The sequence below is a fragment of the Bubalus bubalis genome, chromosome 11 (assembly GCF_019923935.1).
Source record: "Bubalus bubalis isolate 160015118507 breed Murrah chromosome 11, NDDB_SH_1, whole genome shotgun sequence".
NCBI lineage: Eukaryota > Metazoa > Chordata > Mammalia > Artiodactyla > Bovidae > Bubalus > Bubalus bubalis.
Window position 1 is genome coordinate 92945616 of NC_059167.1, and position 21327 is coordinate 92966942.

At 43.4% G+C, this 21327-nt stretch overlaps 1 protein-coding gene across 1 annotated transcript in view; it reads left to right on the plus strand.

The window, feature by feature from the left end:
- Window positions 1-21327, plus strand: part of ARSB (arylsulfatase B) — a 180076-nt gene that overhangs the window by 154923 nt on the left and 3826 nt on the right. Inside the window, exon 8 of the mRNA XM_025296367.3 lies at window positions 21002-21124. Coding sequence (XP_025152152.2) covers window positions 21002-21124 — 123 coding nt within the window. The remainder of the gene's footprint in view (window positions 1-21001; window positions 21125-21327) is intronic.

A 21327-nucleotide genomic window follows, 5' to 3' on the forward strand; every position in this document is an offset into this window, starting at 1 on the left:
CTGGAGCACAGTTCGTAGTACCTAGGAGATGCTCAATAAATAATCATTGGATGGAAGAAAACCAATTCCTGACATGGAACCATGTTTAGAGTAAATGTTCAATAAGTATTTGTTGAAATATGAATAAATTACTGTGTTTCATGGAGGAAGAATTCCATCTTCATAGAGCTTGCCTCGTTTGAACCTCCAAAAGGACTCGGGCTCAAATAAGCTAGGAAAACAGCCATAGGCAGGGAAGCAGACGGGTGATCCAAGCCCTCCAGCTGAGAAGACCAGCACTGTTTCTGTGGGCACTTGGACGCCCTGACCTCACAGACACTTGCAGGAGTAGAACAGGCCTGGGTGGGGGGCAGGGTGCAAATCCAAGGGATCCCTCTCTCCCCTGTGGTGCTCTTTGCAGCAGCACATGCTTTGCTGTGCCAGGCTCCAGCTTCAGTAGCTTGAAGAGTCTAGTAATGATCAAGGGAGGCAGGGGTATGTGTGGAGAGCACTCTAGCAGCAAATATTTCTTTTGCAAGAGCCCAGTAAGCTGTTGACTTTCTCTCAAGTGTTCAAAGGCTACCAGAGGACTGACAAGCCAATTTAATCCTATTAACACAAGAAGCGTCCCCAGTGCAGAGGGAAATACACGACAGAGGAGTGTCAGTTTCTCCTTGAGAGAGCCAGACGGTGAGGGGAAATCTGTCTTCCAGGTCCCAGGGTGCCTGCCCTGTGTTCTTCCAAGACAAGCTCTTATCTCATCCGGGTAAGTACTTGCTTCACCCTCAGGAGAGCACACACAGCCAAATAAGGATGTAGATGCGTCCTCATGTGTGCAAAACAGCCCTCCTTCTCTTTGAGCATTCAGGAGGAAAGACCCTGGAGTTAGCATCTTAGGAGATACCAATTCACTGAAATCCATCACAAGAGCCTCACGAGATACCCTTAGATGGAGCAGTAGGACCGCAGGTTCATCCTGGCCACAAATTCCCTCTCAGCTCTCAGTGCAGACAGAAGAGACTGCAAGCTTTTAGTCTGGCCTAAATGCAGAGCTGGGTATTGGAGCAGCAGCTCCCACCTCAGACACCAACTAGCTAGGGCAGGGAGCTTAACTTCTACCCCTCATCTCTGCAAAGGGGGAGCTCAGGGTAGACGATGTCTAAGGCACGGAGGGAGCTCTAACATGCTTTATTCAATAGCATTGGGTTGGCCAAAAAGTTCGTTTGGGTTTTTTCTGTAACAGTGGAAAAACTTGAACAAGCTTTTTGGCCAGCCCAATACTTATCTCCTTAATTATCCTTGTGTCATTTCTCTGCACCTTATTCTTTAGCAGATGTCAGATCAAGACACAGATGCTGTTCCTGCATGTGTATTTCCCACAGTCAAGTCTTGGCTGCTGCCCTCTGTCCACCTGTCCCTACTTAGCTCCCTCCAAGTCTAACCACCCCTGGGAGCTCCAGCTCAGTCCCTTATTCCATAACATGTATCAGCTACACAGAGCTCAGCACTTGTTAGTGCCCTGGGGAACAAAATGGCTATGGTCCCTGCCTTTTTTGGATCTTATACTTTTAGAGGAAGACATAGAAACAAAGTTATAGATGATTACAAATTGTCATGTGTATTATGATGAAAAATGAACAGGGCTTGACCTACTTTCATTTCAGAGGTGGGAAAAGACTGCCCTGAGGAAGTATTATTTGATCTGAGATACCTAGAATGGGAGTTGGAGAAGGAAATGGCCACCCACTCCAGGATTCTTGCCTGGAGAATCCTGTGGACAGAGGAGCCTGGAGGGCTGCTGTCTATAGGGTTGCACAGAGTCGGACACGACTGAAGCGACTTAGCAGCAGCAGCAGAATAGGAGTTAACCAGGCTGGGTTGTAGAAAGAAGAAAGAGTTGAGCTCTGGGTTGAGAGAAGAGCAGATACAAAGACACCTACAACCAGGAAGGGCCATCCAGAGGAACAGAGCTCAGTGTGCCCGAAGTGCTGAAAGACACCAGTGTGGCTGGAACATACTGACAAGAGGAGTGGCTAAGAGCAGAGGAGGGATGGATTCGCTAAGATGATGCAGGCATGGGGCACAAACCAAACTCTGTGACAATCCAAGCATTTCTCACTTGTGCAGAGCGCCAAGTGGGTCCTCCTGAGCAATAGACAGTTCTCTGCCCAACAGTGTCAGGGACCACAGCTCCTTCTCCCTTTGGCTCTGCCATTTTAAATGTGTGGCCCAGGCCAGCACACTTGTCTCCATGGAAGGCTGTGCATCAGAGGGCCTGGAGTTGTGCTCCCACCCTGTCCAGTCCGCTGGCCCACAGCGAGCTTCGAGGAGGCCAGGCAGCGTGGGAGGTTGTGATCCCAGGAGGAGGCACAGCAGAGTGTGCAGGCCCTGTGGGCCGCGTTGCAGAATGTAGGCGCTATTCCTCAGGCACCTGTGATACATCCGTCATCACGTCTAAACCTGCATGTCTAAACCTCATTCATCCTCCTCCTCAAAAAGCAGCCTCTCCTCCAGTCTTTGCTTCTTCTTTCAGCGATGCCATTGCAGACCTCATAGTCCTTTTCCCCGCCCTGTGGCCTGTAGACTTTCCTTCTGCCCCCCAGGCCTGGACTGTTTCAGTGCTGCTCACCCAGCAAGGCCCTCTGATTAGGCTCTTCGGCTCTGCTGTAGGATGCTAATTTACACATCTGCAGTGTGAAGTAGCTCCTCCCTGTGACTGTTATTCCTGGCTGAGATGTGTTTGCAGGATCCAGTCATCTGGAAAGCTTCATAATCAGGTCATCATGAGAGTGGAGATGAATCTTTCTAAAATGTGCCTTCCCTGCCTGCTCAAAATAATGTTTCCAGCTTCCAGTTACCTGCTGGAAAAAAAAAGGTTTAACTTCTATAGTTTGGGGGAGCTAAATCAGCCTATCCTTTTCAAACTGGTCATATTCTAGACTCCCTTCAGCCAGCCAAGGTGTCCAACTATCCTCCAAACAAATTTTTCCAAAATGCTCCGTATTTCCTTGATTCTGCATCCATGCCCTCAGGGAGGACAGATATTTCAAAGATCCTGACGTCCTATGACTTGAAGGTCACCAGCCTTCATCAGAGGCAGATGCAGTAACCAAATTAAAGGGGACAGACAAGAATCACTACCAGTGAGTGCTTTCTGAGAATCAGAACTATCCTCCAGAGTCAAGCAGACTTGGTGAATTCCCACCTCATACAGTTCCTCTCTGCTTGGGACATCCTATTCCTGCCCACCTGCCTCTCTGAATCCTGCCAATTATTCAGGGCCAGCACTCATGCCCAAGTCTCACCTTCTCTAGGAAGCCTTCCTTTACCCCACCGACTAGAAAATAAGCTTTCTGTCTTTGGAGTCCTGTAACACTCCCCAAAGTCCTTTACACAGTGGCTTGCAAATACGAGGTACTTGATTAATGCTTAAATTATTTACATTATGTCTTACCACTCCTTTGGCAGTTTTTCATATTTTCTCTTTTACTGACACGTATCCTTCCAATTCATACTGAACTTCTGGAGTAGAGCTGCTTTCCTCAATATCTAAAACAGTACCTGGCACATCCTCAAAAACAGAGATAAGTAATTAATGCTTTTCTATAATTCCTATAACACATAATTACTTCAGCATATCAGATGCCCAGAACATTCTTTTTGATTTCTTGTGGTTGTGGTCATTGTTGCTGTTGTCTGAATATATGATGTATATAAATGTAGAGCCTTTAGCCAGTTAGGGCAGAGTACAAGGTGAGTATTCATGAACAATAGCTCTCTTCCCAGTGGTGTTTCAGGGACCACAACTCCTTCCATCTTTGGTTCTGCTATTTTAAATGAGCAGCCAAGGCCACCATGCTTGTCTGCACGCAAGGTTGTGCACAAGAGTTTTTCTGGGCCCAAGCCCACTTGGGAGTTTTGGAATTCCAGGCCCAAAGGGAGATCTTTGGGCAAAACATTTGAAGGGGAGCCATGTCTGCCAGTGCATCCCTAGCCGTCTGTGGGGACCTTGCTACTTTGTTTCTTACACCCACCCAACTCTGGGTTTGTCCTGAAGGATTCAGTTATAAATGTTCCCATTTTCCTTTTTACAATACATTTTCCCCCCAAGAAAGAGGTTTCAGGGACTAGTGGCATTGCCTGAGGTCTGTCTTTTAAATATTTATTTATTTTGTGGTTTCAAAACAGTTGCATCTATTTGCAACTATTGAGTTGCGTCATGCAGGGTCTTTCCTGCCGAGGTGTGGACCACTAGTTGTGCGTGGGCTCCAGAGCACGTGGGCTTCAGGAGTTGAGGCACTCAGGCTTAAGATGTGCGATTTTATTTCCCCAACGGGGAATCGAACACTTGTCCCCTGCCTTGCAAGGTGGATTCCTAACCACTGGACCACCAGAGAACTCCCTGGAGGTCTTTTAGATTTTCCATGTTATTAAGATTTTTCACATGAAAAACTGTGCAAGAACCAGAGAAAGCATCAGACCAAAGAACCATGCCTGCAGGACCCCCCTGGCTCTGCAGCTTGGATCACCAAAATCACTGCCAGGTGCGTCCTCTCATTATCTGGACCCCTGATACGACAGCTGATTCCTTGTCATTTCTAAACCTGCCTTCTTCTCAACATTCTTATTTGCATCAGATGGGAAATTCAGTCCTGTCTTATTTTTTCTCCCCATCTTAATTGGTTTTCCATATGCAGGCCTCAGAAACAGAGCTTTGCTGTTCACATCCTCCCTTAATGTGATGAGGCTGACTCTAGTGTTGGGGAAAGAGAAGAAGGGGTGCGGGTAATGTTAGAGGGGAGTTCCTCCCACCTGCTTTGGGCTTCAAAAAGGCAACCCTGCTGCTGGGAAGAGAGTGTCTGTCCAGACTGGACTGGCCAGCCGGGAGTCACACTCTGCCCCTTGGAGAATCATGTGAGGTGCCTGACAGTCCGCATTCTCAGGAAACTTTCAGGATTCTGGATGTGACAGTTAATACGGGTTTTCCGGGAGAGGACCAAGGCTTTGGGCATCTCAGGCTGCCTGTCCGGTGGACTCCCATCATCCTGCTGCCAGATTCAAATCAGCATCTGGAGACTCACGAGTGTTTAAGGCAGGTCCTCTATGGAACCGCACCTTTTTAAGCTGATCTGAAGCATTATTGGGACCTCTTTACCACTCACTCCATTGTTGCTAACTCACCTGGAGAGCAAAAAACACCCTCTTTTTGACGGTCTCGGATGTGTTTCCAGTGTTCTGTGGAAAGTGTGCTCTGAATCCTGCTTCCTGTGAGAACCCAATAGTCTCAGAATACAAAACAGCCTTAGTTTCAACTGGGCTGCTGCCAAGAACTCGAATAGTCTAGAAAGAGTTGTCCCAAATTTTTGCTTTTTTCCCTTTGGCAAGCAGCACCTAGTGGTCCTCATTTCGGTGATTATAGGTTTGTGTAACATGCTAGGGTCTGGGCCACAGAATAGCCGTGCTCTGGAGGGCTGTCCTTGGAAGGGCGCCAACCGGCTGCAGTTTTCTGCACTGTAATTGCTGCCCCTGCTGCCCCAGTTGGAGATCCGGGGTCGGGAGGGGCAGCATCTCCAGCTGCCCGCGAGCAGCCGGGCCCGCCTGACAGCCGTCACGGACGGGTCCCATGGGCAGAGCCCCCTTTCCACATGAAGGATTAAATTAGCATTATTTCTTCCTCATCCGAAAATGTGTTCAGAGCCTAGGCACTCTTTCCTGCGCCCCAGAGTATGAACTGTGCAACACAGGAAGAGTCCAGCCTTCAGCAAGGCATCTTGGACCGTGAAGCTTTCGGGTTGGGCTTTCACTAAATGCCATGTTGGGGGCAGGGGAGGCTTTCCTTCTTTCATCCCTAGCCAGAGAACAGACGGCTGAGCCTCGTTCATGCTCATCATCTTAATCACAGGCTGAAGATGAATATTTTTGGTTAGTTTCCCTCTTTTTTTATATATACACAGTGCCTATTTATAGCTATTTGCTGACAGACTCTTACCAATTACTTGAAAAACTTGTATTTAGAGAGAGACAGACTGAAAATGTGAGTTCAGCGGATCGCCATGGTTCTGCATTAGATTAGCCCTCTGTGGGGCGGGATCAGCGTGGAGACGGTGGTTGGCGCGTGAGCAGTGATGCCGGAGCTGGAAATGACCGTCTGTTGTCATGTTCTCTGGAGGTTGATTAGAGAAAACTCATGCTCTTCTCTGTTTTTTTGTTTGTTTGTGTAGCACTTGCATTTCTTTTTTAAATATTTATTTGTTTATTTGGTGGCGGGTCTTAGCTGTCGCATGAGGGCTCTTTCTGGTTGCAGCCCAGAGTTAATGAGCTCTAGTTCCCTGACTAGGGATTGAACCCAGCCTGCCTGCATTGGAAGCTTGGAGTCTTAGCCACAGAAACAATGGGGAGTCCCTCTTCTCTATTTTATCTTTATTATTACCAGCTCACTGGATCCCCCTGTTACATGTCTTACAGGTTTGTATGTTCTAAACCCAGTGGCAATACTGTCTCCACAGCTGTCAGTGACATCCTATTTGCCAAATCAAGGCCCTCCTTCCCTGCTTTCTCATGCTTCCCCTCTCTGACATGAACCATTTTCTCGAGGGAATATTTCCCCTGGATGCGGAGGCATTCTTGTAGCTCACTCCTCCTCCATCTTTGGGCTCTTTCCCTTTCTGCCTTGCCTTTCAAACATTGGTTCTCCCCAGGGTTCCGTCCCCCACCTCTTTTCTCTTCTTAGTCTGTATTTTCTGCCTCTTTTTCTGCAACATGAAGAGGTGGAGATCTGGCACGCCGCTTAGGAGTCCAGGACTCGGCAGTGTGTAAGGCAGTCAGTGGGCAGCCGCCTAGAGAAGCAAGCTCTCTTACAGGCAGGCAGACCCACAGGCTTGCTCAGACTCGTGGCCCTCCTCCTCATGCCAGCTACAGGGCTGAAGAGGGGCAGGGGGGCTCGTGGGAGGCTGAGATGTGGTGGAACCAGAGAGAGTACTTCAACTGTTGTCCATAGAAGAGAGGGGAGAAATAAGCTGAACCTATTTTGATGGCCAAGGCCAGAAACAGGAGAAGGATGTCAAATTCCCTACCTCCAAACGCAGGATTGCAGCGTAATTAGAAGGGCAACATGTGAGGCAAGGAGGCTGGGCTCCAGCTATGTAGTCCCTGGGTTAGAGATGCAGGGAATTGGACAGACAGAAGAACCTCTGGGTAAGAGATGAGACTATGGAGTCTTGCGTACCCAGGGAAATGTTAAACATTGAGCTTGAGGGAGGGAAACATTGATGAGATGAACAGAGAAAGGAGAAAAAACAAAAGAGGCTGGAAAATAAAATGACATCAGGTAGGAATGATAACCAACTCCGATGGAGCAGTTTCTCTGTGCCAGGAACCCTGGGGCATGCCTTGCAAGCATTTTTTTTTAATTTAGAAATGGAAGAGGAGGAAGATGCCACGGGGAGAAGAAAATTTCAAGCCACTCCCTATCCCTGAAACATCATGGTCACTTTTTCTTTACCGTCGCATCGTTCTGTCCTTAGGGCCCAGCTGAGAAAGCGCCACCTTTCAGCATCTTCCCAGGCAGCTAGCATCCCCTTTGGAATCACCTAACACTTTGTGCATTTTATTAACTCAGTCAGCAAATGTTCATCCCACTATTTTAGAAATTTCTGCTTTTTTAACAAAAATATTTTATTATTACCTGCTAGACCCCATTTTTCTTTTTCATGCTGAAGATTTAGTAATGAGCACCCAGAATGATCAACAAATAAATATTTGTTTAATAGGCAAATGAGTGATTAGTATAAAATAGGATGCTTATTCAAGATCCATTTGAACCCACATAAAAGCAGATCTCTGATCAACCCATTTGCAATATAAATTGCTTAATTTACTATGACAGCCAAGTTGAGGGATTCCCTGAATGGTGGTTTTCTATGGCTTTATTTACACGACTCAATTGACACTTCAAGTTAATGTCAGACAGCAACCAACTGTTTAAGTTCCCTGTAATGCAGGCACATTCTCTGAATACTTACTATGCACGATTCAATAAAGATTAACATTTGAACCGTGTCTAGGCTGAGCAAGCCACATCAAACTCTTTTTTCCCTAGGACTTTTATAATATCAAATATGGACTGAATGAGTAGGTGTCAGAGAAACTGACTTTGTAAACCAAAAATCATAAACCTAGATCCACTTGAAATATATGGAGTGCATATATAAAAATTATGAGCATTTTGACTTTTCCCTCGTAGGTAATAAATAACATGTGTAATATTCCTCCTCACCTTTTTCTGATTAGCTTTATGTCTGGTGTACTTTCCCCAACACTCCTGTTTCATGTTGTAAGGATTTCACCAGGGAGAGACAGGATTCTAAATAAGTAGTGTGGATGTAACAGTAAACTTGTAGCAATCAGGGTTAAGTCCAGGAATGAGAGACAGGATGAATTCCAAAAAAAATTTGCAGTTTTTTTTTTAATATTTACTCATTTATTTATTTGGCTATGTCGGGTCTTAGCTGCTATACATGGGGTCTTGGTCGCATCATTGAGTACCTTTTGTTTTGGCCCATGGGCTCAGTTGCCCTGTGGCATGTGGGATCTTAGTTCCCATACCATGGATCAAACTGACATCGCCTACATTGCAAGGCAGATTCGTAATCTCTGGACCACCAGGGAAGCCCCCTCTGCTGAGGAATTTTTCATGGTGGTCAGGCCTCCCAATTTTTCCCTTCTCTGGGTACTTACCAGCAGGGCTGCATGAGCCCCACGGGGTGGGGGTGGCCCCGAAGGGCAAAGGACATGTGACCCACCATATCCCAGACCCACAAACCAGCTGCACCATCCCTCAGTGCCAACATGCTCCCATGTGCCCAGCCCCCTCACCCTTAGCACCTGTGCCCACGTGGTGCATGTAACAGAATGCTCTGGGCTGCTTCTACCCTGGGAATCCATGGACGGTGAAGCCAGGTGGAGATTGGACAGCTCTCCTTTTTCGCTGGTTTATATGATGGGCAGCTCTACAGTGTTTGTTTGGAGGGAAGGGCTATGTAAGACCGTAACAGGTGTAATAGATGCTGCTTGCTGAAGGGGATGATTGCAGGTCACTGAAGCCTGGGCAACCCATGTTGGCAGGTTGGGCCAGGCAAGAGACCAAGGCTGAGCTGTGCTGGGTTCAGGGAGAGCTCAGTGCTAAGGTGACTGCTGGGGTCAGGTGACCCCAGTACAGAACCAAAATTGGGAATTCCTGTTTTATCTCACTCTATTTTCACAATTTTGCCCAGACCTCCAGTTTAGCGTATAAGATTTAGGTGATGTCACCACATTTTTTTTTTTGCATAATTTTCATTCTCTTTCTTCATTCGTTCCTATACTCATTCACTTTTAAACCACTTAATTTGGATATGATTGATATACAAAAAGCTGTACATATTTATTGTATACAACTTCTTGGGTTTTGACATAAGTATACGTCCATCAAACCAGTGTCACAGTTTATGCCATAAATTATCCATCACCTCCAAATGTTTCCTCCCACCTCCTTCGTTTATTATCATTGTGTATGTATGAGAGAGAGATAAGGACACTGGACATAAGATTCCACCTTCTTAGCAAATATGTGAGTACACAGCACAGAGTTGTTAAGTGTGCACACCATGGTGTACAATAGGTCTCTAGGACTTAAGTTGGGTAACTGACAGTTTGTACCCTTTGACTGAGGCCTTGCGATTTCCCCTCCCCTTTTCTTTGCTGTGTGTGCTGAACCGCTCAATTGTGTCCAGCTCTTTGCAGCCCCATGGACTGTAGCCCACGAGCCTCCTCTGTCCATGGGATTCTCCAGGCAAGAATATTGGAGTGGGTTGCCATGCCCTCCTCCAGGGGATCTTCCCAACCCAGGTATCTAACCCAGGTCTCCCGCATTCCAGGTGGATTCTTTACAGAGAAGGCCACCAGAGAAGCCCCCCACCCTTGTTTATACTTGTCTAATAATACCTTGTTCCAGCTGATGTAGATCTCAGTCATTACAGGGTCGGGTAATTGATCACACCTTGATTTTGATGGCTGTCTGTGGAAGGCCGCAGGTTTGACTTGAACTGAAATGCTTTCTTTGAGTTGGTCAGTTTTGTCTGTGTGCCCAGCCTGGTGGCAAGTGCTGTGGGAGTTTAAGAAACATGTAACCGGGACTTTTGTACTTACGCTTACCGCCAGTAGGATCTCATTTCATCCTCATAGTCATCCTGTGAGGCAGGCATTATTTTTATCCTCATTTGACATACTTGGAAACAGGAAGTCAGAGTGGTTAAATGATTTAACAAGATAATAGGAAGAGATTATTCTAAAGGCCGCTGAAATGCACAGTGGTTTCTCCAAGTTCCTTTTCAGAACTAGAGAGTAATGGCACGGGGAGTGCTGCTGCGTTTCTCAAAGCTCTGTCCATCCCAGTATTCGAGCCAGGAGGGCCGTCTCTATGACTGTTAACAGCTTTCCCCGCCTATTTCTGAAAATTAAGTAAAGTGTCAGCTCAGAGTGTGGGGGTTCCAACAGTGTTTTTCAGGAATTATTTTTAGAGAAAAACTTCCATCTTTAGATCCAGAATGATGTTTAAAGATCAACTCAAGACAACAGTGAGCACATTGGCATCTGGACATGTAAGTCTTCACCATGCAGTGAGATGGGAGGCAGCCTTGGCCTAAGGCCACAGTTTTCGAGACAAGAAAAACTGTGAGCAGACTGGTGCTTTGATCCTCATGTGTGTCCCACGTGTCCCCGCACATGTAGCCTGAATGCACTATGATCTGGGCAGAGGAGCAGGCAGCAGGTGGTGGGATTCAGACTGACTAGCACCTTAGTGACTTGAACTTCACCTTGAGTTCGGGAGTCCTTGAACTTCTCTTGGACTGAAGAAATGATCAGCCAATCAAATGTTTATTGTAAATAAAACTTTAGTGTAATAAACTTTAAGAGACAAATTTGACTCACATAACAAACTGAGTCACAGAACAAGCCACTTCAAGAACTTTTAAGCACCAAAGGTGAAGGTAGTTGTTGCAGAGTACATCACGTGAAATACCAGGCGGGATGAATCACAAGCTGGAATCAAGGTGTTCAGTAGGAGAAGTATCAGCAATCTCAGATAATGCAGATGATACCACTCTAATGGCAGAAAGGGAAGAAGAACTGAAGAGCCTCTTGATGAGGGTCAAAGAGGAGAGTGAAACAGCTGGCTTGAAAGTCATCATTCAGAAACTGAGATCCTGGCATCTGGTCCCATCACTTCATGGAAAATAGAAGGGGAAGAAGTGGAAACAGTGGCATATTTTATTTTCTTGGATTCCAAAATCGCTGTGGACTATGACTGCAGCCACAAAATTAAAAGACACTTGCTCCTTGGAAGAAAAGCTATCACAAAACTAGACAGTGTATTAAAAGGCAAAGCCATCACTTTGCTGACAAAGGTCCACATAGTCAAAGCTATGGTTTTTCCAGTAGTCACATGTGGATATGAAAGTTGGACCATAAAGAAGGCTGAGTGCTGAAGAATTGATGCTTTCAAATTGTGCTGCTGGAGAAGACTCTTGAGAGCCCTCGAACTGCAAGGAGATCAAACCAATCAAGCCTAAAGGAAATCAACCTTGAATATTCTTTGGAAGGACTGATGCTGAAACTGAAGCGCCAATACTTTTTCACTTTGATGTGAAGAGCCAACTCATTGGAGAAGCCCCTAATGCTGGAAAGGATTGAGGGCAGGAGGAGAAGGGGATGACAGAGGATGAGATGGTTGGATGGCATCATCGACTCAATGGACATGAGTCTGAGCAAATTCTGGGAGACAGTGGAGAATAGGAAAGCCTGTGTACTGCAATCCGTGGATCACAAGGAGTCAGATATGACTTAGTGACTGAACAACAACAAAGTTGTTGCTAATTAAACTGAAATCCAACCTATTCACTAAAAGTATACCTGAAGAGATTGCATTTCAGAACACAGTTTGATAATCAAATGTCTGGGAAAGCTTGGGGTTTTCCCCATTAGCACAAGTGATTAAGTTTGCTAAGTAAATATCCATTGTCATCAAAGTACAAAGATGGCATCATACTAGCATGAGGAATAAAATGGGTCATTAGAGGTAGAATGAAATTTTAAACTGATCTTTGTGAATTATAAAACAAACAAAGCAAAAACAAATAGAGTTCAGTGGAAATGAATGGCAGACCACGAAACAGGGCAGAAAAGAAAGCCTCAAAGTGACAAATCAATGCTTCCATCATAAATGCTTTTCTTGCCAGTCCTGTTCAAATTCTGGAACATGAATTGGAGAACAAATAAGTCTTCTCCAAATGCAGACCAGAGAAATGATTAGTTTTCTTTTTTTTTTTTTGTTCGGGTATAGTAATGAATTTACTTTCCTCTTCTTTGTAAAGTCTTGAATAGAACAGTACATAAAAGAAAAAACTTACATTAAACTGATAATAGCTAGCATTCAGTGACCTTTATTGCCAGACAATATTACTTATTTCATAGAGTTACTGCAAGAATTAAATGATTTGATATACATAGAATACCTACCACCATAGTTTATGATTTCCAGTAGTAAGTGCTTCTAAGTATTAGCTGTTATTATCTTTCAATAGTGATAGTGTTGACAAATAGACCACACACTGTGCTAAGCAGTTTGCCGTTGTTCTACTAATTTCATTGATAGTAAACTGAGCCAAGGGAGGTTAAGAAAGTTGCCCAAGATTTCACAATGACATTTATTGTGCACCTACTATGCGCTAGACACACTGCTGATAAACATTTTCGATGCATCATCACATCTAGGCCACACAGCTGCTCTGTGAAATAAATTATATTTTCCTGGTTTTACAAATGAGGAGACGCCTAAGGTCACATAGCCAGTGAGTGATGGAGCAGATATCCAAACGCGAGCAATCTGGTTCCCAGAGTGTGTGCTCAGGACTGCTGTGCACGGTGATCTTCTGGGAGAGAGGTATCAGGACTCACTTCCATCGCCAGGCCCCTTCCTTTTGTCTTATGACCATTCCCAGCAGTGCTCTCCTGCAGTGTTAGAAGGTTGCCTCTTGCTAGGCCCCGTTCTGCAGCCACAATTAATCCATTCTACTCAGAAGTTACAGAGAGAGAGACCCAGACAACCCCTCTTGGCTATGCACCGATGTTGGGACACATGGCAACCTGGCTAGTTTTCTCTAGGAATGGAAACTTTTGTTTTAAGATTTTTTTTTTAATGTAGACCATTCTTAAAGTGTTGATTGAATTTAATACAACATTGCTTCTGTTTTCTGTTTTGGTGTTTGGCTGCAAGGCATATGGAATCTTAGCTCCCCCACAAGGGATTGAACCTGCATTGGAAGGCTAAGTCTTAACCACTAGGCTGCCAGGGAAGTCCCAGAAACTTTTGCTATGAAATTTCCATTTCTTATTTTCAAGTCAGCTACTAACATAACTTAATATATTTTATTTAAGTCTTGTATAGTTAGAAGTCTCAAAGGTTATACACCAAGATGTTAACAGCAGCTAATAAATGTACAGGTAATTTTAATTTTCCTGTTCATAGATTTTTGTGTTTTCCAACTTATATAAATTACATAGTCAGAAAAAATATATTTTATAAAAATACAATCAAAGACTAGATGGTTGTTTCCCAAGAGTCAGGAGGATGGGTTGTACAGCCAAGAGAGCAAGATCACCTTCTGTGAACCCCAGGCAGTATCCCCAGTGGTCCAGGCAGCCCCCAGTCCCTTCCCAGTTCGGTGACTCTGCCATCTGTGATGATTAGTGTGTTTCAAATTATCTTAGCCACAGACTCTTTTTTCCAAACAAAAATATAGAGAAACACAATCTATTTAGCAAATATATATTATGGATTCTTCTTTAAGGGTTAAACTGTGCTGATAGAAATGGAGTTAGAACCCTAGATCCTCACCCGTTAACCCACCATCCCATCTGAAAGCAACTCCCATAGTGCGTCTGGAACCCCTCTGGCTCTGGAAAACACACTTCTCCACTGAACCTGTTGGTCCACCTCATTCTGGAAACTTGAACTCCAGAGGTTGCTCAGAGATGGAGCTCTGTGCGTTTACTATATATTAAGCAAGATAGTGATTTTCTTCGTGTACTCTAAATTTTTCTGCTGATCTCCTTCTTTACATCCAAAATCAATACACAAGGCTAATCCATCTTATAATTGAGTATTCCTGTCTGACCGGAATGATTTATCATCTCCAAGGTGGCTTTCAGCTCGGAAGGGAAAGAGAAAGGTGTGTTTGTTTACACTTCTCTCTGAACTCCCCCGTTCCTACCCAGAGATTAACAAATGCAATGCCCTTTTCTCACCCATCAGGCGGATGGATGGAATGGTCGGCACTTCTGCATTGTGGCCTGAGCCTTCTGCCCCCCAGCTCCTGTGCTGCCCTGTTGCGCTGGTCTCCTTCCGTATGTTCTTGTCTTCTCAGCCTCATTGCTGACAGTTTTCCTTCAGCACTAGTTTCTTTCTGTGGGCTTCTGCTGTCCTCTTGCTTCGCTCTCTAGGCAGCTCATCCGTTTCCAGGGTTCAGTGATCACTGCATTCCGGATAGCGCTTGCGTCAGTATATGCCTTCAGTCTCTCTTACAGGGTCCAGTGTCTTTGCTCCATGTGTAGTCGATATCTCTCCCTTGGGTTCACATTAATTTTTCAAAGTCAACATGCCTAACTCTAGATCATGTTATCACCACTGTTTCCTGCTCTAAAATCTCTATTCTGCCAATGTCAATATTTTCTTTATCACCAAACTTGAAACCTTGAAATTTTACCTTTTATACTCTATAGTCACCAAAAATCTTTTTATTTTACCTTCAAAACTTCTCTGAGATGTGTCTTTGCTCATCAGTCCATGTCATAGAATTTAAGGACACAATGCTTTCTTGTCACTTAGTTGTTAATAAATAAATATTTTCTGAATCTGGGCTTCCCTAGTGTCTCAGTTGGTAAAGAATTGCCCTGCAAAGCAGGAGACCCGGGTTCGATCCCTGGGTCAGGAAGATCCCCTGGAGAAGGAAATGGCATCCCAGTGCTCTTACCTGGAGAATTCCATGGACAGAGGAGCTGGCAGGCTACAGTCCATGGAGTTGCAAAGAGGCAGATAGGACTGTGAGACTCGCTTTCACTTTTACTTTTCAAATCTGGATCTAGTCCAACTATGTCAGAAAAATTCTGAAAGTCATTAACATTCTAAGAAATCTCTGCTTCTTGTCTTCTGTTTCAACCATGTATTTAATACACTGTCAATTTAATAATGAAGACACCAATTTAATAATTCAATACTTCCACATATATAGATACAAAAATCCTCAACAAATACTAGCAAGTAGAATTCAGCAACATATAAAGAGGGTTATACAACATGACTAAGTGGGTTCATCCCAGGAATGTAATGATAGTTTAATAGTTAAAATCGATTAATATAGTATATTGATAGACTAGAGGACAAAAAATATTTAGTAATCTCAGATGCAGAAAAGAACTTTTGGCAAATGTCATACTTTTTCTGGATAGAACACTCAAACTGTCAATAAAAGGAGACCTTACTCAATTTGATAGAGCATCTACAAAAAAAAAACCTATAGCTAGCATCCTACTGAATGGTGAAAGTTTGAGTATTTTACCCTAAGATCAGAAATAAGACAAGGATGTTGGCTTTCACCATTTGTTTCAGCATTAAATAGAGATTCTAACAAGGCAATTGGGTAAGAAAAAGAAATAAGGTATTCAGATTGACACGGGAGAAGTAACACTATCCATATCTGTAAATGACATGAGATTGTATTTAAAAAATCCCAAGGAGTCAACTAAAAGACGACTAGAACTAATAAACAGGTTCTACAAGGTTGCTGGATCATCGAAAAAGCAAGAGAGTTCCAGAAAAACATCTATTTCTGCTTTATTGACAATGCCAAAGCCTTTGACTGTGTGGATCACAATAAACTGGAGAATTCTGAAAGGGATGGGAATACCAGACCACCTGACCTGCCTCTTGAGAAATCTGTATGCAGGTCAGGAAGTAACAGTTAGAACTGGACATGGAACAACAGACTGGTTCCAAATAGGAAAAGGAGTATGTCAAGGCTGCATATTGTCACCCTGTTTATTTAACTTATATGCAGAGTACATCATGAGAAATGCTGGGCTGGATGAAGCACAAGCTGGAATCAAGATCGCTGGGAGAAATATCAATAACCTCAGATATGCAGATGACACCACCCTTATGGCAGAAAGTGAAGAGGAACTAAAGAGCTTCTTGATGAAAGTGAAAGAGGAGAGTGAAAAAGTTGGCTTAAAGCTTAACATTCAGAAAACGAAGACCATGGCATCTGGTCCCATCACTTCATGGGAAATAGATGGGGAAACAGTGGAAACAGTGTCAGACTTTATTTTGGGGGGCTCCAAAATCACTGCAGATGGTGATTGCAGCCATGAAATCAAAAGACGCTTACTCCTTGGAAGGAAAGTTATGACCAACCTAGAGAGCATACTCAAAAGCAGAGACATTACTTTGCCAACAAAGTTCCGTCTAGTCAAGGCTATGGTTTTTCCAGTGGTCATATATGGATGTGAGAGTTGGATTTGAAGAAAGCTGAGTGCCAAAGAATTGATGCTTTTGAACTGTGGTCTTGGAGAAGACTCTTGAGAGTCCCTTGGCCTGCAAGGAGATCCAACCAGTCCATCCTAAAGGAGATCAGTCCTGGGTGTTCATTGGAAGGAATGATGCTGAAGCTGAAACTCCAATACTTTGGCTACCTCATGCAAAGAGTTGACTCATTAGAAAAGACCCAGATGCTGAGAGGGATTGGGAGCAGGAGGAGAAGGAGACGACAGAGGATGAGATGGCTGGATGGCATCACCGACTCGATGGATGAGTTTGGGTGAACTCCGGGAGTTGGTGATGGACAGGGAGGCCTTGTGTGCTGCGATTCATGGGATCGCAAAGAGCCAGACATGACTGAGCGACTGAACTGAACTGAACTGAACTGCACAAGGTTGTGCAGTAGAAGAGCAATGTACACCAATCAGCTGTATTTCTGTACAGTAGCAATGAACAAATCAAACATGAAATTAAGAAAATAGTTCATTTGCAATAGCATTGAAAAGAATGAAACACTTAGGAGTGAATTTAAGAAAAGAAGTACAAAAGCTATATTCTGAAAACTGTAAAGCACTTAAAGAAGACCTAAATAAATGAAAAGATATCCCATGTTCATGGATTAGAAGACAATATATTAAGATGGCAATAATCCCCAAATTGATTTATGAGTTTAATACACTTCCTAACAAAATCCCAGCTGACTCTTGGCAGATTATTGATTAAACTGATCCTCAAATTCATAAAAAAAAAAAAAAAATTTCAAGGGACTCAGAATAACCAAATCAATCTTGGAGAAAAAAACAAAAACACTGAACTACTCATACCTCCTGATTTCAAAACTTACTACAAATAATTACAATAATCAAGATACTGACTTAAGAATGTAGACATATAGATACGTGGAATAGAATTGAGAGTCTGGAAATAAACTCTTACATATACAGTCAACTGATTTTCAACAAGAATGTCAAAAGCATTAATTAGGGAAGTAATAGTCTCTTCAACACATGGTGCTGACACAAGGGATATCCACATGCAAAGAATGAAGCTGGACCCCTCCGTCTCACCACATACAAATATAATTCAAAGTCAGTCAAAGATCTAAACAGAAGTACTAAACTATAAACTCTTAAAAGAGAATATAGATGTAAATCTTCATGACCTTGGATGAAGCAATGATTTCCTAGATATGACACCAAAGCATAAGCAGTACAGTAGACATTAGATAAATTGGGATTCATTAAAATTTAAACCTTTTGTGCCTCAAAAAACACCATCAGGAAAGTGAAAAAGACAATCCATAGAATGGGAGAAAATATTTGGGCCTGATGAGGGACCTGTATCTGGAATATATAAAGAACTCTTACAACTAAATAATGAAAGGATCTGAATATACTTTTCCCAAAAAAAGAGGATATACAAGGGGCCAACAAACACATGAAAAGATGCTCAACTTTATTAGTCATCAAGGAAATGCAAATCCAAGCCATAATGAGATACAACATCATACCCAATAGGCTGTAACAAAAGACAGGCAGTGATAAGTGTTGACAAATACATGGACAAATTGAAACCCTCATACACTACCAGAGGGACATAACATGGTGGATATGTTTTCAAGCAACCTCAGATCCTGTAGTATTGTAGTATTTACTCCTGAAAAAAATCTGGGTATAAGTGGACCCATGCATTTCAAACCCAGATTGTGAAAGGTCAACGCTAATAGCAAAAATAAATAAATAAGTAAAATAACCCAAATTCCTATTAAAGGGGAATGCATAAATAAAATGTGCTGTTTTATGTAACAAAATAGGAAATAATTAAAAGGAGTAAACATACATATACATATACACATCATCTCTGAGCTCTAAAAAACACAGTAGTGGATAAAAAACATGAAGTTGCCAAATAGATATAGCATAACACATACATGTACATTTCTAAAGTGTAGAACTACCATGCATTATTCTCTGACACATGTATCTGTTACTGTATTTTTAAATGGCTAAAAGATGCACTGAAGTCATGATAGCAGCAGCCATTGGGGTAAAGGGTGAAGAGACTGGGATTGAAGATGGAGAAAAGGCATCTGACACTTCATCTTCATTGACTACTTCTCTAATTAAAAGAAGCAGATATAACAAAATGTTAATATTTATTCATTCTGAGTGACAGCGCACAGGGTGTTCATTATATTATTCTTTGTACTTTGCTTTTTGTTTAATTTCTCCCAACAAATAAAACTTAAGGAGATAACAGCATCTTTCATCATTTAGTCTTAGCCTTATTTATTGTTTAGGTATTTTATGTTCCTGTTTGTTTTAAAAGTAAATGTATATAAGTATAGCTGAGATAGCTACATTTCCTTCCTTTGTTTATGTTCACAAAGCGTATTCCTTTTATTTAACATTCTTTGCTATCAAAATGTGGTTTTTATATACAAACTTGTGAGCAGTAGATTATGAGTGCTCACAGTTCTACCACAGTCTGTGTGTTAAGAATGTACTTCCTATGGTATGTATGTGTGTGTGTTCAGTCGTGTCCAACTCCTTGCGACCCCCGGACCATAGCCCGCCAGGCTTCTCTGTGCATGGAATGTACAGTCAAGTGGACATCCTCACACACCTCGATCGCTAGAAGCATCCACTTGTATCGGACCCAGCATAGCCATGAGCAAACAGAAACAAGAGGTCCAAAAGAGTTCCTCTTTGGTGCTGATGATTTGTTGGTGCTGACTGTTAAGACTGAAGGTCTGAAACCGCCGATGTTTATTGGCTCCGTCTGCAGTACGCCTCTCATTGCCACAGTTCTGACAAGAGGATGGGGCTCTGCCTTTTCCACCAGTGACAGAGCTTCCCGCACTAAACTGCACACAGCACAGAAGTCCCGCGCAGGCAGGGTGGAGGGCACTCTCACAGTCCTTTATCACACAAAGGTGAAGCTGGGCAGATGGTGGCGAGCGCGCCTTCACAGACACACCACCCACTGCAGCTCTTAGGCATCGGATGGGGAGTCTGGCAAACTTTGGAGTTACACACCATATTTGAAAAGTAACAGATGAATGTGGACTTAAAGCAGACTAATGATTACAGTTAAGTGCTAAGGTGAGATGTTTAAACATGCACAGGTAAGAGGGGGGGAACCTCCATACCTTACCTTTGGGGATTCACCAGGGTCTTCAACTGGAGTGGAACTCAGGTCTCTCTCGCTGCACCTTATTTGCTCCTCCCCACAAGCCGGAGCAGGAGGAAGTTATCTAAAAGAAGAAACTGGGCGTGCTCAATTTGGACCCTTTTGTCTGTCTAATTTTGGAGCCAGCCTGTCCCTGGGATACATGTCAATACACAAGGGCCAGTTATTAGCACGGCCTCCCTGCCACAGATCTGAAGCTATGTTCTTTTCAACCAGCTTTATCAGTAACAAAGGCCATATGTTTAGCCCCATCCGTCTGGCCTCTTACCCGTCAGTTGGTTCCAAACTCAAGAGAGAAAGAGGGAGCAGGTACTATCAAGTGTCCCCCCCCACCACAACCTGATGATCAATTAATATAAAACCTCAAGAGTATAAATTAATATAACCCATGATATCAATGGGGTGCAGTATAGGTGGCACAGTGATAAAGAATCCGCCTGCCAGTGCAGGAGACACAGGAGACACTGGTTCGATCCCTGGGTCGGGAAGATCCCCTGGAGAAGGTAATGGCAACCCCCTCCAGTGTTCTTGCCTGGAGGATCCCATGGACAGAGGAGCCTGATGAGTTACAGTCCATGGGGTCACAAGGAGTCTGACATGACTGAGCACGCATGACCACATGACATCAACCAATAATATATATATACCAGAATGATCTTATCTGAATAGTTAACTGAGCATTGCTTACTTACTTTTAGATTTCATAAGTGGGGTTAAAAAAATAAATGTACGATTTATTATGGCATGCTTGAATAACTTGAGACAGACTCCATTAAGATGTACATTTTATAATGTATCATATTATCTACATAGGTATACAAGTGTACACAGGTTTATTTAACTCAATCATGCAATAGCAAAAACAAAAGGTACCATAAAAAAGAAACCCTGCACGCTGTCGCGGTACACAGGTCGGCAAATGGCCATCTGGACATTGGCAGAACACAGTGGTTTTAAGGTTGAATTAATGTTCTAATCTCCTTGGGATTTCCTTTATATTTGTGGTGTTTTATGACTGATGTTCCATGTAACTTGAGCTCTGTGTTTATATTTAATAGAAGATTCATTCCTGTGGCAGGATACACATTTACGCTCCAGTGTTGAATAAAAGCTACTGTTCTGCAGGAGGGATATAAAACGTTGATTTATAATGACACGTTCCAATAACAGTGATCTAATTCTTCCAAACCCTCTCCCCAGGTCCTGGGAACAGCATGGCTCTGGCCAAGGATGAGTCTTCCCTTCTGGAATATTCAGCCTTCAACACATCTATCCATGCTGCTATTAGATACCAGAACTGGAAACTGCTCACAGGCTACCCAGGTAGAAGGCTTAGCATCTCCCACCAGAACAGCTGGGAGATTTTCCAAAGAATAGCTGCCTTTCGCAGAACACCATCTCTGGACTGCTGAATGAGAGGGAGGGGTGTAATCTCGTCCTACATTTTTAAACATTAGGAACTAACTGTTGAGGTGGTGGGGGCAGGCGGAGGCTTCCTAGGTGGCAGTAGTGGCAAAGAACCCGCC